This window comes from Folsomia candida, unplaced genomic scaffold, assembly GCF_002217175.1.
Source record: "Folsomia candida strain VU population unplaced genomic scaffold, ASM221717v1 Fcan01_Sc008, whole genome shotgun sequence".
Classification (NCBI taxonomy): domain Eukaryota; kingdom Metazoa; phylum Arthropoda; class Collembola; order Entomobryomorpha; family Isotomidae; genus Folsomia; species Folsomia candida.
Genome location: NW_019091200.1, coordinates 1,514,925 through 1,528,711, shown reverse-complemented (window position 1 = coordinate 1,528,711; position 13,787 = coordinate 1,514,925). Strand labels below are relative to the sequence as shown.

Below are 13,787 nucleotides of genomic sequence, written 5' to 3'. Positions count from 1 at the left end.
CACCACTCATTTACCTGCACAGAAAGAAACTCACTCGCATTATTGCTAAATTGTAATATGGCTGAAAAGAAGAAGGTTCAAGTACTTACTTTACTTTACTACTACCACTCAATCGAGGTTCAAAGTGGGGGCAGAAATTTTTAAAAGGCTATTTGTCAAAGGTGACATGATGTGCATTAAGTAAAATGTTTGTAGGTTCAGAGCTCTTACATATACAGCTCAATGGGATTGTGTAACAGGACAAAGTGATCCTTTTAGCTCAATAATTTGCCCAATAATCATAACTAACTAATTTGAAAATTCGAAACTTGTTTGGTCACTTTTTCTGATCGGGGTTGGGCTCGGCTTGAAATCATGGATGGACACATTTAATCGGCATAATTACTTTCGTCCTTGCCTTGTTTCAGCCTCGTTTTCACCTTTCACCCCGCTTTCTCTCTGATTTGCTCTGCTTTCCGGAGGTAATTAGCAGCCCAGGCAATCCGAAAACTCTGCCGTCCATTATCCTAATTGCATGATTAGCAATATTGGTGTAATGTGATGACAAAGGTCGTACCAGCACTTTGCGTACTTTACATAGATACATACTTCTCTAGGTGAATCTGGCTTCCTAAAACGTTGGCCAATGATGATGCCCTTTCACCCACCCCGTTACCTTGCTTGCTTAATTTTATTGGGTAGGTAAACCAATCAACAAATCAATCAATTATAATCAGTGAAATTTCAGTGAAAATGTGCTCGTTAAAATGCGTTCATCCCGTGAAGATGAGACGGCAAGGTTCCATTATTTACTAAAAATTCCTCTCTCTGAAACAATGGACAAGTTGCGTAAACGAATTTCGTCAAAAGCGCAAGTATGTATTTTCTTGTATGTAATTCTTCAAAAATGGCAAAAAAGCGCCACCGTTCAATATCCGTGTCCAACTCGTTGATAGATACCTTGTTAATCGGACGATTTTTCACACTCATCCTATGGACCCCAAAAAACACAGGAATTAAATGCGTACTGCCACCACGTCGTCGTCATCCTCTTCTTCTTCCTTCCTCGCATTTCGTCACAATTACAGCGTTTCGTCACTTCTTATACAACTTTTTTTACTCGAATTACTTATGCATAAAGTTCTGGGGATAAATGATGTACTTATCTACGAGTAATGCGATAGACGAAAAAAGTGGAGTGACGATACCACCAATGAATATCCACTAAGTTTTGAGAAGACGTACCACCAATAATTAATTATTTTCTGCATTTCACACCTGAAAGGGGAAAAAAAGTTATGCAGCAGTTCCTACAAAAAGTGGGATGCTTTCACGTCCGCGTGGATATTGGATTCATTCCGCCCGTCATTACACACGTTTACGCTAACAAGACTGAAAATAAAATGGGATTTGTCACTAGTCCTGAAATGTGGTCACTTTTCTGGTGAAATTGGACAACAAAATCGCCCCTCTCTGAGACGACGATTTATGTATCATACAACCCACCATCAACCATGCGACTTGCTGAATCACTTTATTCCCTGTCATCACTTATCTGTATCATAAAAAAAATTTACGCTGGGATACCAAGTAGTAATAAGTATAACACGATAATTCATACACTAATCATTAAAGTCTCCCAGCGTATGTTTCCTGATTGTGACCAAATTAGTATCAGTTGATCACAAATATGAAATTTGTAATTTCTCTCAGGTGGAGAAATTTGCATCCAAAGAAGAGAAAAAGTGCTGTAAATTTGGAAAGTTTGTCGACTTTAGGGCGCGTTTTCTTCTTTTTGGATGCAAATATCTCCACCTAACATGCCCATTGGGATGTTGTGTCTTTCACAAATTTTAAATTTTCACACTAATTTTCTCAAAACCGGAGATATGCTGGGAGATCTCAATTGTGAGTACAAATAAAATCTCCATTCAGTTTCTGTAATTCATTCCCAATTTATTTTTTTCTTTTTAAACTTTCACCACAATATTTGACCCAAGACGAAATAAAAAAGCAGGTTTGAATTTCATCTCCAATTTCTCACATGTCATTCCCAACTACTGTTTCCCGTGATATCATCTTTATCCGCCGCGTCGTCGGCTCATCTTGTGTGGTATCCAAAAAGACAAGAAGGGGGTCCTCCCTCCACTACCGCGACTGAAATACAATTTAATCTCCCATTCTCCTCCCATCACACAAGAAGAAGAAGAAGAAGTCGTAGATTTATTATTATTATGCAATTCTCAGCGTGAAGATGATCTCGACAAAATCTTGAAATCGCATCTCCCGTATTGTATAGAGATGCAGCCCTACATATTTTCTGCAGGTGGGGTTTGCCTCGTCGTAGTATTGTAAAATAGTTGGCAAAAAAATGTGGCACGGAGGAATAATTCATATCCTAATTTTTTACATTACACGGGTGGTGATGGTGGTCGTCGTAGCGTGGCTAATTTTTCAGCAGTGGTGGTGCTACACCAATTTAGAATGCAGCGTTTGTTGGGGCAATTGTAAAATATTGGAGCAATTGTTACATTACATTGCATTGTTGTATAATAAAAAGTATTGGCTGGTTGATTGAACACGGCCATGTGAACAATGGGGTAAAACACACAGGGAAAAGTATTGTCTTTTCGTTCTGGACTGGATATTGGGTCCAATGCAACATTGTAAAAGTTAATTGATGAAGAATGACCCAGCACAAATGTGTATGTACGCCTCTCTTCTTCTAAATAACTGATCAGCCAAAGTGGATCTCGATCCCTCACGTCGATCCTTCCTCATTTTTTTAAAACGTCCACACAGTAACTAATTGTAATTATGGTGGGATGTTCAGTGTGTATGTACGTCTGTCTGTACGAGAAGGACGACTGGACCTGGACATATTTATTTATAGTTCAAAAATCCTGGGAACTATGTTTCCAGTATTTGAATAATATTTATGTTTCTGGACACACCTTGAGCAAATTTGCTGCTCTATTTACATAATTAGACAAGAATTTTTGGCTCAAATTTTACACCATCTTAATTAAACTTTGACTTTTAATAATTTCTGAAGGGGTAGAGCTACCGAGTTGATTTTAATTTCGAATTCTACTTTTTGGTTTGATTTTTGCGTACAAAATCTCAAGGGACATGTTTCGTAAAGCGATGAGATACATGTTATCTGTAATATGCGAATCCAATTCATTGCACCTCTATTGATCACCAATTCATCCATTTCTACTGGAATTTCATCCATTTTTTACCCCCAGAAAAACACGCATTCCTACAAAGCAACTGGCCCAATTTTTCTCGATCCTTCCCCATCCACTAAATAAATAAGAGTACCTCTGAAAAAAAATTAAGCCAAACAATGATTCCCTCAACAAAACGTGGAAAACAATGCTTTCCTTCTTCTTCTCATTCTATTTAGAATATTGGTTTTTCCTGACTTTAAAAGCAGGCAAAGAACACCAATCAATGAAGTGGAACAGGAGAACAAAAGGCGTACAGAACAAGAGTATCAATGCGTCGTATTGATATTGCAAGAGGAATTCGAGGATCTGATCTAAAACATTAAACAGTAAAGTAATGAATAAGTGCAGCGTAATGTACTGCTCAATTCCATGAAAATGAATTCTATACCCTCGTTTTAATTGGCATTTTATTTATCATCCAATTAAACCATGCAACAAACAAGTTGTTCATTGTTTCCTTGATAAAATGAAATGCAAAATATAAATGCCATCAAGGCTCGGGTGCAGGTGACCACTTGGTAGAAATAACGGCAAGAAAGTGGTTTCTTGCAGCTATTTTGGGCTGCAAGAAATGCAAGGCGCAAGAAATTACTCCGCTACAGTTCACAGGGCGCGTGGCTAGATAACGCATATTTTTTGCAGTTTCTTGCACCTCTAATTTTTTGCAGTTTTTGCTTTTCAGGTAAAGAAATATTTCGAAGAAATTGGTTTCTTGCAGCCATTTTGACCTAAGAAACGCAACGCACAAGAAACTTCCCGCCGCTATAGTTCATACCGCGCGTGGCTAGATGGCGCATGTTTCTACCACTTTCTTGTAATTTCTTGAACCTCGCATTTCTTGCATTTTTTGATTTGCATTGAATTAAGAAATGTAAATAGTAAACCCACAAGAAACGAAACACTACGTACAAAAATTGAGCTACTAAAACTAGGTACTACGAACGATGTGGTGTAATATATCGATCACCTTATCGTCAACGTCAACCATGCCGCACTTTATTAAGTATTGGTCATATCGCTTCGCTTCGTAATATTCCAAAAGTTAATTGGTGGTTGATGACAGTGTGGAATGTGGCGTGGTTGTAATTAGTGGAGAGGTCTTCTTACATACGTACGTATTTATATTTTAAGCTGCACACTACAATGATAATAAAGAAGGAGGAAGATTAAACCGACGGGGGGCATTACTCGATTATTATTACTATTTGGATGTATTTTTAGCTCGTAAAAGTACTACTTGACTCCATTTTGGTGTGGTGCATTGTTGGTGGCGTTGTTGTTGGCATAATTAAAATGTGGTCTGGTCTGGTCTGGTCGTCAGGGATTGATCATCATCACCTTTACGTCGGCCCCATCTATCCAATATTTCTGTACGGGACACGACGAGATGGATTATGGATGGATGGATGATCACGGTGATGAGTTGCAAAAACGGAGGTGAAAATCTATCCATCTTCGCCTCCCTTTGTTCTTCCTCCGACTCATCAACGAAACGAAATGAGACGAAATCATCCAATAATAATCGTAATAACAAATAAATGAGAGATTATTTATGTATAAGGAATTTACATATTTTTTATAAGACAGATATAGCAAATCAAAATTTTTTGAAATTATTTATCAGGTCAGTCGTCAAAACTCGTATAGAAATATGTCTCGCATGTCTTTATTCCAAGCCATCATTTGATATCATTTAGGTTGAGAATAAATTAAAATATATCAAATGACATGCTCTTAATGCACATTTTCATGAAATATGTACTGAATATTTTTCATTTCATAAAATTTTTATATTTTCATATAATTTCTCGAATTTACAAACACCTGAGGAAGGAATAATTTGTCAATAGTTTGTCAATGTTTTCAGAACCTATGAATTGTTCTTCATAAATGTTCGGTTCACACTTCATTTAGCTCGAGTCAGGGTCAGAGTCGTGTTTAAATTTTTGTCTGATAACCCACAACTACTGTTCAGTAGTAATAAATTGAGGTGTAAAACTCAACAAAGATGATTATACAGTATAATTTATACTCTCGGTATCAATTGTCACATTTATCCAGCATGAAAAAGTTCAGCTTTGACCATCTTCAAAAAAGCAGTGTGGGTCACCCTGTTGGACAGTAAATTTGAAAAGTGTAAATTTTGTCAACTTTAGGGTGTGTTTTCTCCTCTATGGATGCTAAAATCTCCGCTAAACCTGACATTATGTAGGAGATTGTGCCTTTTGCAAATTTCATATCAATTAAACTTGTGATCGATTGACACAGCTTTGCTCAAAATCGAGAGCATAAGCTGGAAGTCCCCCGTTGTAATGTGGTCGAAATCATTTGACAGCGACAGACATGATGATTGGACAAGCCCCAATCCGGACTAAAAATCAAAATATTTCAATATTTCAAGAGATATTGCGTGTGTGTGGGTGGCTCGGAACAGTTTCCACCACGGGATGAAAATTCAGGTGAAAACAGAACAAAAAGCAGCCACACAGGTAGTGAATAAATGGATGGGAATGGTGCAATGGGAAGAATAAATGCAATAGAGGCAGAGGATAATGGAGGGAGGCGAAGAATACCTCAAAATGTGGAAATGAAACGAAAGTGTGACTATTAAAGAGACAAAATCTCTCCAGGAGGTGAAACTGAGGTGAAAACACACGCATTCTACTCTTCCTGAAATAATGAGACCTTTATTTTTATGTTTCATTCTACTCGGAAATAATGTAGCAAGGCTTACAATCACGAATCCCTATTTCTCACTTTTGTTTAATTCCGAGTCAGGGCTTATGTACTTATCGTGCCTGTCTGTCCATCCGTCCGTCTTGATATAACATATCCTATTGACTTATAATTTAAAGCATATGTTATATCCACGGGGGAAATGAGGAGTTAAGTTCGAAGGTAGTGTGACCCCCACTGATTTAATAAGAATGGTAGTAGAAAGCTGAAATAGTGTTTCGTTTCTTGCGGGTTTGCTATATTTCTTGCATTGGAAAGCAAGAAACGCAAAACATGCGAGGTGCAAGAAACTGCAAGAAAGTGGGAGAAATATGTGCTTTCTAGCCACGCGCCCTATGAAGTATAACGGCGGGGCGTAGCTTCTAGCACCTTGAATTTCTTGCAGGTCAACATAGCTGCAAAAAATCACTTTTTTGCTTGTATTTCTTGCAAACGGTTAGTACTTGCACCCGAAACATTGAGCGGAAATTTGTCACTAATTATGAGTAGGTGCATCAGATTTACAAATATGACGTAAATTTAACCTGTCTCGGGCTCTGCGAAGGTACACTGACTGGAGGTTATTTCTACACAAAAGGGAGCATTTTCTACTAAAATGTGTATAATTGTATGTACACTTATTCCTATAAGTTTAATAACACAAATTTATCATTTAAGTATGCACTCCGCAGTCCACACTACGAGGAGCCAACTTGTAATTAATTAATTCATATTCAACGCGTAAAAGTCGATCCGCAATTAAAATATAATAATGTCCAATATGCATATTAATTACAAAATGAAAACAATTATTGTGTCTCAGAAAAGTTGATGATATTCAATAATTTCCAAATTATTGGTATCACTTACTTCACCAAAAACTGTATACAAATGTACCCTTACTAAACGTGTATAGTTTAGTTGGTTTGCACATTAAGTAAATTATGCATTTAATTTCGCCAACGTATGCACAACCTACACGTTACCGTTCAGCCTTTCATCACAACCACATCACACACACATTACCAAAAAATGCAAATATCTCTCTCACTTATAAAACCCAATGTTTCACCTTTCCATCTATTCATCCATCCATACATATCCAATTAAATAATGATTCAATCAACGTTTATTTACATAATTTTGGATGAACTTGCCAACTTTTAATTTCTTGGAAAAAATACGATCTGACGATGATTCAGAACGATTGTGACCAATAATCTACCTCAAATATTCGACATTGTTAATTTGTGTGTGACACAAACTTGACCTCATGTAAAATCCCAATCCAATAATACCCAACATTTATGTATGTGCATACATATATGCAAATATGTACGTATGTACATACCATTACCTGAAGGCATCATTGGGTGGCGTCAACAAGTCGACAACAGGAATTGTTTGTGTAAAGTATTTAGTTTTTTGGTCATTGGTGACAGTGACAGCGAATTGGGTGACAAATCTAGATGACGATTAAGCACACATTATTATCGTGACGGTGACGATGTCGATGTCAATCTCGATTCTTGACACAAGTTCAGTTCAGTTCAATGTATATACTAATGAACTCATTATGATCGTTATGTCATCATTATTCGCATTCTCAATAATTCACTTGATTGCATCTCTTGTTACATCCAGCATACACATATTTAAATACACCTTAAAATGCATAATTATAATTAGCATATTATGCAGAATGTGATAATGTGACCCTCGCAAGTCACCCATCTACATAATCTCCTCGCCTTGTGTGACTTATCATTATTAAAATCCGCACAGCAATTTGTCACCCCAAAAAGTGTGCTTTTCGTTTCATTGATGATCCAGTTTAGGAATGAGATGCGTAATTAATAATTTAATTAGTGCTCGCGTGTGAGTGAGTGACGTGATAATGTTGTGTGTGCGACATTGAGATCAATAAGTCACTCACTCGTCGAGTAAGCGAATCCATCCCTATTTTAATCTGCAGCATTTAGTCCAACTGCTTAGTGAGTGACCATGTATGTGCATACGTAAGAAAGGCAAAACCATCCATCCATGTCCATTTACAAACAAAATTATAGAGATCAAAACGAGTGAGACTCAATGTCAGTCAACTCTCGGCACAAATGAAAATATGATAATTCATGGACAAGGTTTGCTAAAGATTATGTATGTATTTAGTTTATGTAAGCAGATTAAAGAAAATAGGTAAGAAAGAAAGATAGACAACTAAATGTTCGCAAATTGCGTGATAAATATTAACGCCGCAGCCTTCCAATCTTTTGGGTGGGGACGGATTTACTTGAGATTGTGGTAGATGAAAAATCTAAAATTGCGTAAATGTAGGATTGATTGATCAGTGTTTCTGGTGCAAGTATTGAACTTGTTGCAAGAAATAACTGCAAGAAAGTGATTTTTTGGCAGGTATTTTGACCTGCAAGAAATGCAAGGCGCAGGAAACTAGGTCCCACCGCTGAATTCATAGGGCGCTTTGCAAGTTGGCGAATATTTCTTGCGAATATTTTTTGCTTTTTTGCAAATTCTTGTACCTTGCATTTCTTGCGTTTCTTGCTTTTCAGTGCAGAAATGTAGCAAACCTGCAAGAAACGAAGCACTGGGATTGATGCGATAGATATCCATGAACGATGCATCCTAATTAATTAATTAATTAATTAATGAACTAATTATTGTAAAAGTTTAGTCCATCATACTTAGAAATTCCGACCAGATCGTTAATTTATGATGCGCAATAAGAAGGAAGAAGAAGATGCACAAATTAACAGAATGACACCGTCCCCATCACGATTAGACCAATAAAATAATATTATTTATGTATCTGTCCGTCTGATCTAGTTCTGCATGTCATTTACTTGCCACACGTCTCTAAATTACAGCAATAATAATCATAGTAATAATCTCGCCGCATTTTTATTAGTCACCACAAAAACCAACCCTTTAATGAATTGGTTCATCATTTCATTGCACACAAAAACTGGATAATGTGCCAAAAATGCGACATTGCGAAATATCTCGCAATTCCGAATTGGTGCAGATTTTTATTGCCGTTTTATTACGATGCATTATTCTTATTTGCGAGATAACATGTTGGATTGGAAAATGTGTAACGACATGAAAAAATAATTGAATAATCGCCTTCACGTCACATCCTTCCCTTCGCTACATCATGTCCAACAACGAGTCCAACATCGCGATCGCGTCCTTATCTCACACAGTCGTCCACTTTATTTCTTGTCTTTCTGCAGATTTATGACTAGTTTTACCTTCACTTCTTTCCAACGCGAGCAAACCACCCAAAATCTAAACCAAACAATATGTATGCACTAGAGACCACTTATCCTATCACTTTTATGTAACAACTTGAGATGTTGGTTATTGACTCAGTTTTTGATATTATCACCCAAAAGTGCAGCTTACTTGAGCCCGAGCCAGAATTTCTGAGTAGAATCACTGCGTCGAATTCTGCAGGGATTGGCAAAAGCTCGACGCATATAATCTGCATAATTTTTTTTACATAATCCTGCAGAAAATTTACATTGTATGAGTTTTATTCTGCAGAAACCTATCTATGTACATAATTCTGCGCCTAGTTTTATGCGCAAAATTTTTCTGGAGGAAATCGGACCAAATTTTGTACATACGAACGCCGTTCAAATTTTTACTCGGGTTATGTATGTACGAATATTTGTCATCTTCTTATCATAGAAAATTCTATGATTGTGATGTTTTTTTTGCTCAAAATTATTACGTCATATATAAATTAGTCATAAATAATTTCGTGGCAATTTTTTTCGCCAAATCTATACATAAATAAATGCATTCCCAGGTTATGTTAAATACAGACGGACGGACGGACAGGCTGTACAGCTACATTGGGGCTGCATAAAATGTCCTTAAAAACTAAAATATTATTACAAGTATTTATTTATTATTGTGCATATCATGTAAAATTGGTTCGGTAAAGTAATAAATTACGGAAAACTTTTAATAATTTAATTAATTTCACATAACGATCATCCATTACAACCATTTTCGAGTTTAGGAATTTGCATTGTTTGGCAAATTGTAAAATGGGAGCATGAAGTGCAATTTATGTATTTTTATTTCGACAACAAGGTGAAGGTAGCATTTTAGGCGGTTTCACTTTTCATATCATATTATTCATCTTCTTGGCCAAAGAAAATTGGTTTGGGTTTTGTATTTACGTATGGCTGGATTGAGTCAGAAATAAATCAACATGCGAAATAGGTTAATTGGAGAATTTGCAGTGAATTTGCAAATTTGCGAATGCAACGAATAAGGAGATTCAGATTTATGCAAATAAAATATGTACATACATAATTCTACTGCAATGCGACTCGAGACACGTATGATAAATGTCGTTCGCTTTGAGATTTGCCTTTTTGCTACAAATTCCTGTCTGGGCAAGAATTACAATTTGCAAAATTAGTGAATATTATGAAAATCGGGATGAGATGAACTCTCATTGGAGATTATAGCGTCACAATTATGCAAACGATGCGAAGTGATAAATACGCGTCTGATCCGAAATCTGCCTTCCAGTCGCCAAATAGACGGACGCGAACGAACCAGAAATTTTTTGATTTTAGTGAAAAATTGTAGCTTTTCAAAGTCACGTAATTTACCATAATGAAATCCAGGTCAGGATTTAGTAGTGGGAGGGCAGGAGTCCAATTGGGCGTGGTGCTGCTCGTAGTTATTTTCTTGCCAAGCGGTACGTTCGGAATTTTAGACTTTCTAGACCCGTTCCTTGATAAATCGGAGCCTCAGCACAATGAGATTGGGGGGAGTGGTTCTCTGGCTGGGTCGGGACATATCGGTGCTGGACTGGGAGACTCGATCGGATTCAGTAAGTTAATTAATTAATTGTGTAATTATTAAAAGCATACATATAAATATTGTTTAATTGACTCGTTAATTTCAGACGCGGACGGATCCATCGCCGCCTCGAAGGGTCTCGGGGTTAATTTCGACAATGGGAATGGCAGATTCGACCACAAACAGGATCCTCACTTTCAGGGAGAATTTCAGGACCAGAGGCAGCACGAATTAAGTAAGAAGTTCAACCTCAACTCTCAATATGTAATTAATTCTAATCAATTATATAATTATAAGCTAATTGTCCAATATTTCACAGTTCCAGTTCCCCACGGAAAAGTGTTACCCCCACCGCCACGCTACCAACAGCCAATCCACCTCAACCCTACCAAGCCATGCGACAAGAATGGTCCCGTTCTTCGTCCCATTGCGCAACACCCACCCCCACCAAACCAGCAGGACGGACCGTTCTTCAAGAACAGACAATTCCGAGGCGTCAACAGTGGCAGTAAACAAAAATTAGACGACTCGCCCTCCTCGAAGACCGGCCCTGTCGACGACTCTGACGTTGAAGGAGTCGACGTGGACAAGGATGGCGACGTTGACGATGATGATGAAGACTTCTTGAGACAAGCCAGGTTAGCAAAAAACCCTAAAATATGTAGATTAACCAAATTTGCATAAAATTTGTTTTTGCCCTCTTCACAGAGCACTTCTGGACAAGGCAATTTTTCAAAAGAAAATGAATAATAGCACGGCCGGGAAGAACGGTACTCAACTAGACCAAGGCAAGGACGCCATCAAAAGACCCGCCCGCAGTCACTTATCCGACACTAAAAACAGCCCTCTCGCCGACCAAGCCAAGAACGCCTCCTCCCCTCACGAAGACCAAGACAAGAACGGGACACAAAGATTCGTCCGCCATCACCCGACCGATGATAAGAACATGAACTCTACCGCCGGACAAGCCAAGAACGCCTCCTCCGCTCAAGAAGACCAAACGAAGAACGCGACCAAGAGATCCGTCCCCGTCCTCGTCGTGGAACACGTCCAGTTCATCCCTCTCGATAAGCACCTTAACACCACCACCGATTCCTCGTCCGAGGACGACTTAAAGAACAACCAACGCCGCTCCGACAATAGTTTGTCGCCGCAATTAATCCCCCAAAATTCGACACAACAAAATTCCACAAAGAACGTTTCTTCTGGAGGAGACCGCGTCATTTCGCCCAAATTCGCCCACATGTTTCACAACATGTTTGCAGGATAGGTCTTAATAATTTTATTAGTCGATAGTTTTTTACTAGTCTCATTTTACCCGTCTCAACTTGCCTCGTCTCATTGTTGCGTCGCTGTTTAATTGCAATAATAATAATGTCTGTCATATTTGGTGGCGATAATTACAATTACTCTCCGTCTTTTATCAATATGAAAAACAAATCATTCAAAAAAGTAGTTAGCTAGTCAGTCAGTCAATTTTTAATCCATGTGACAAAATATGTAGCAAAATAATGAAGAAAATTTCACAAATAAATCTGAATGAAGGATACATAATTACTTTGCGAGATTGTAATGTGGTCATAAATCATTTACATATACACCTTTATTTACACTAAATCACTCCCTACGCTGAGTAAACGTCGACCCAATAATAATTCAAATCGGTCTCAGGTATGTATGTAATGCATCTCACAATGGAGGTTTCCCAGCGTATGCTCTCCGATTTTGGGCAAATTAGTATGAATCGATCGCAAATTTGATTAGTATGAAATTTGCAAAAGACACGATCTCTCAATGGTCACGTTTGGCAGATATATTTGCATCCGAAGAGGAGAAAACGAGATTTGGAAAGTGTAAAATTTGTAAACTTTGGGGCCAATTTTCTCTTCGGATGCAAATATCTCTCCCAAACGTTCCCATTGGGAGATCATGCCTTTTCCAAATTTCATATTAACTAAATTTGCAATCGATTCACACTGTTTTGCTCAAAATCTGCGAGCATCCGCTGGGAGACCTCCCTTGTAAGTATCTCTAATAATGCTTATTTGCTCATAAAACATCTCGGCTGACAAGACGAGCTCTGAGGACACGCACTGATACTAATAATCCAATCCAACATGTCAACAAAATTTGGTCTGGTTTTTCATTCAGTCAGTTTCGTGTTGAGTAATAAATCTCAAGGGCCTGCAGCTACATAAACATAATATTTCTTGCTATGGCATAAATGGCAACAAATTATTAATCTCGCTCTGCTTAGAGGACTTATTGTCTCTCTGCTGCAGAAATTGGAGCACATCTCACTTCAGTCAATCTTGTTTCGCATGCAGGATTGACAGGGAAATGCATCCCCACAGAAGTAGTTACATAACCTACCTTCATAACAATAATATCATCGCTCCTCGCTCGTAGTAAGGAATAAATTAAATTGATGCACTATTCGCAAAACCCACATCTACATACAGATGAAAACGATACTGATTTGCATGCATGTAAAATAATTAGGTGACGAGTACATACGTAGTAAAAAAGACATTCCAATAATTAGTTAAAGTCTTGTTAAGTGTGGAATGTATTAAAAAACAGGGTTTCGCTGTGGTCATAATCATTGTCCAAAACCGGTTTTAAACAGTTTTAGAGAACAATTTTGGGCGTCCAAAATGTCCAAAAGTGTTCAAAAAAGAAAGTGGGGCAAAATTTTACAAGTTCGTCATTATTAACTTCCCATTAATTTTGAGCATTTCGCATGGTTTAGAAAATTTCCTAATTTCTCATGAGAAAAGTTTTTCAAAATTTCATGGTCATCCACTAAAATGCTCAAAATTTAAGACAGATTACATATTTTTGCATAGATTTGCAAAAAAACTCGTTAGTAAAGAACTTGTAACATTTTACCCCATTTTTCAACGTTGAACGCTTTGGACATCCAAAATTATTTGCACAGATTTGGACGCTTCTGAACGGTAATTTTGAACGTCCAAAACGAAACACTGATAAGAAATTTGTGTACGTAAC

At 37.6% G+C, this 13,787-nt stretch overlaps 1 protein-coding gene across 1 annotated transcript; it reads left to right on the top strand.

The window, feature by feature from the left end:
• The first annotated feature begins 10,484 nt into the window (after nt 1-10,484).
• On the top strand, nt 10,485-12,332 carry LOC110853400. The gene is made up of 4 exons (XM_022101664.2): nt 10,485-10,806; nt 10,882-11,010; nt 11,095-11,413; nt 11,484-12,332. The coding sequence occupies exons 1-4, from the start codon at nt 10,587-10,589 to the stop codon at nt 12,043-12,045; spliced, it is 1,230 nt and encodes a 409-aa protein (XP_021957356.1). The 5' UTR covers nt 10,485-10,586; the 3' UTR covers nt 12,046-12,332.
• The last annotated feature ends 1,455 nt before the right edge of the window (nt 12,333-13,787 follow it).

Coding starts and splice junctions, on each gene's coding strand:
- LOC110853400 (XM_022101664.2), top strand. CDS start 10,587: ATGAAATCCAGGTCAGGATTTAGTAGTGGGAGGGCAGGAGTCCAATTG. Junction 10,807..10,881: donor GGGAGACTCGATCGGATTCA/GTAAGTTAATTA, acceptor CGTTAATTTCAG/ACGCGGACGGATCCATCGCC. Junction 11,011..11,094: donor CCAGAGGCAGCACGAATTAA/GTAAGAAGTTCA, acceptor AATATTTCACAG/TTCCAGTTCCCCACGGAAAA.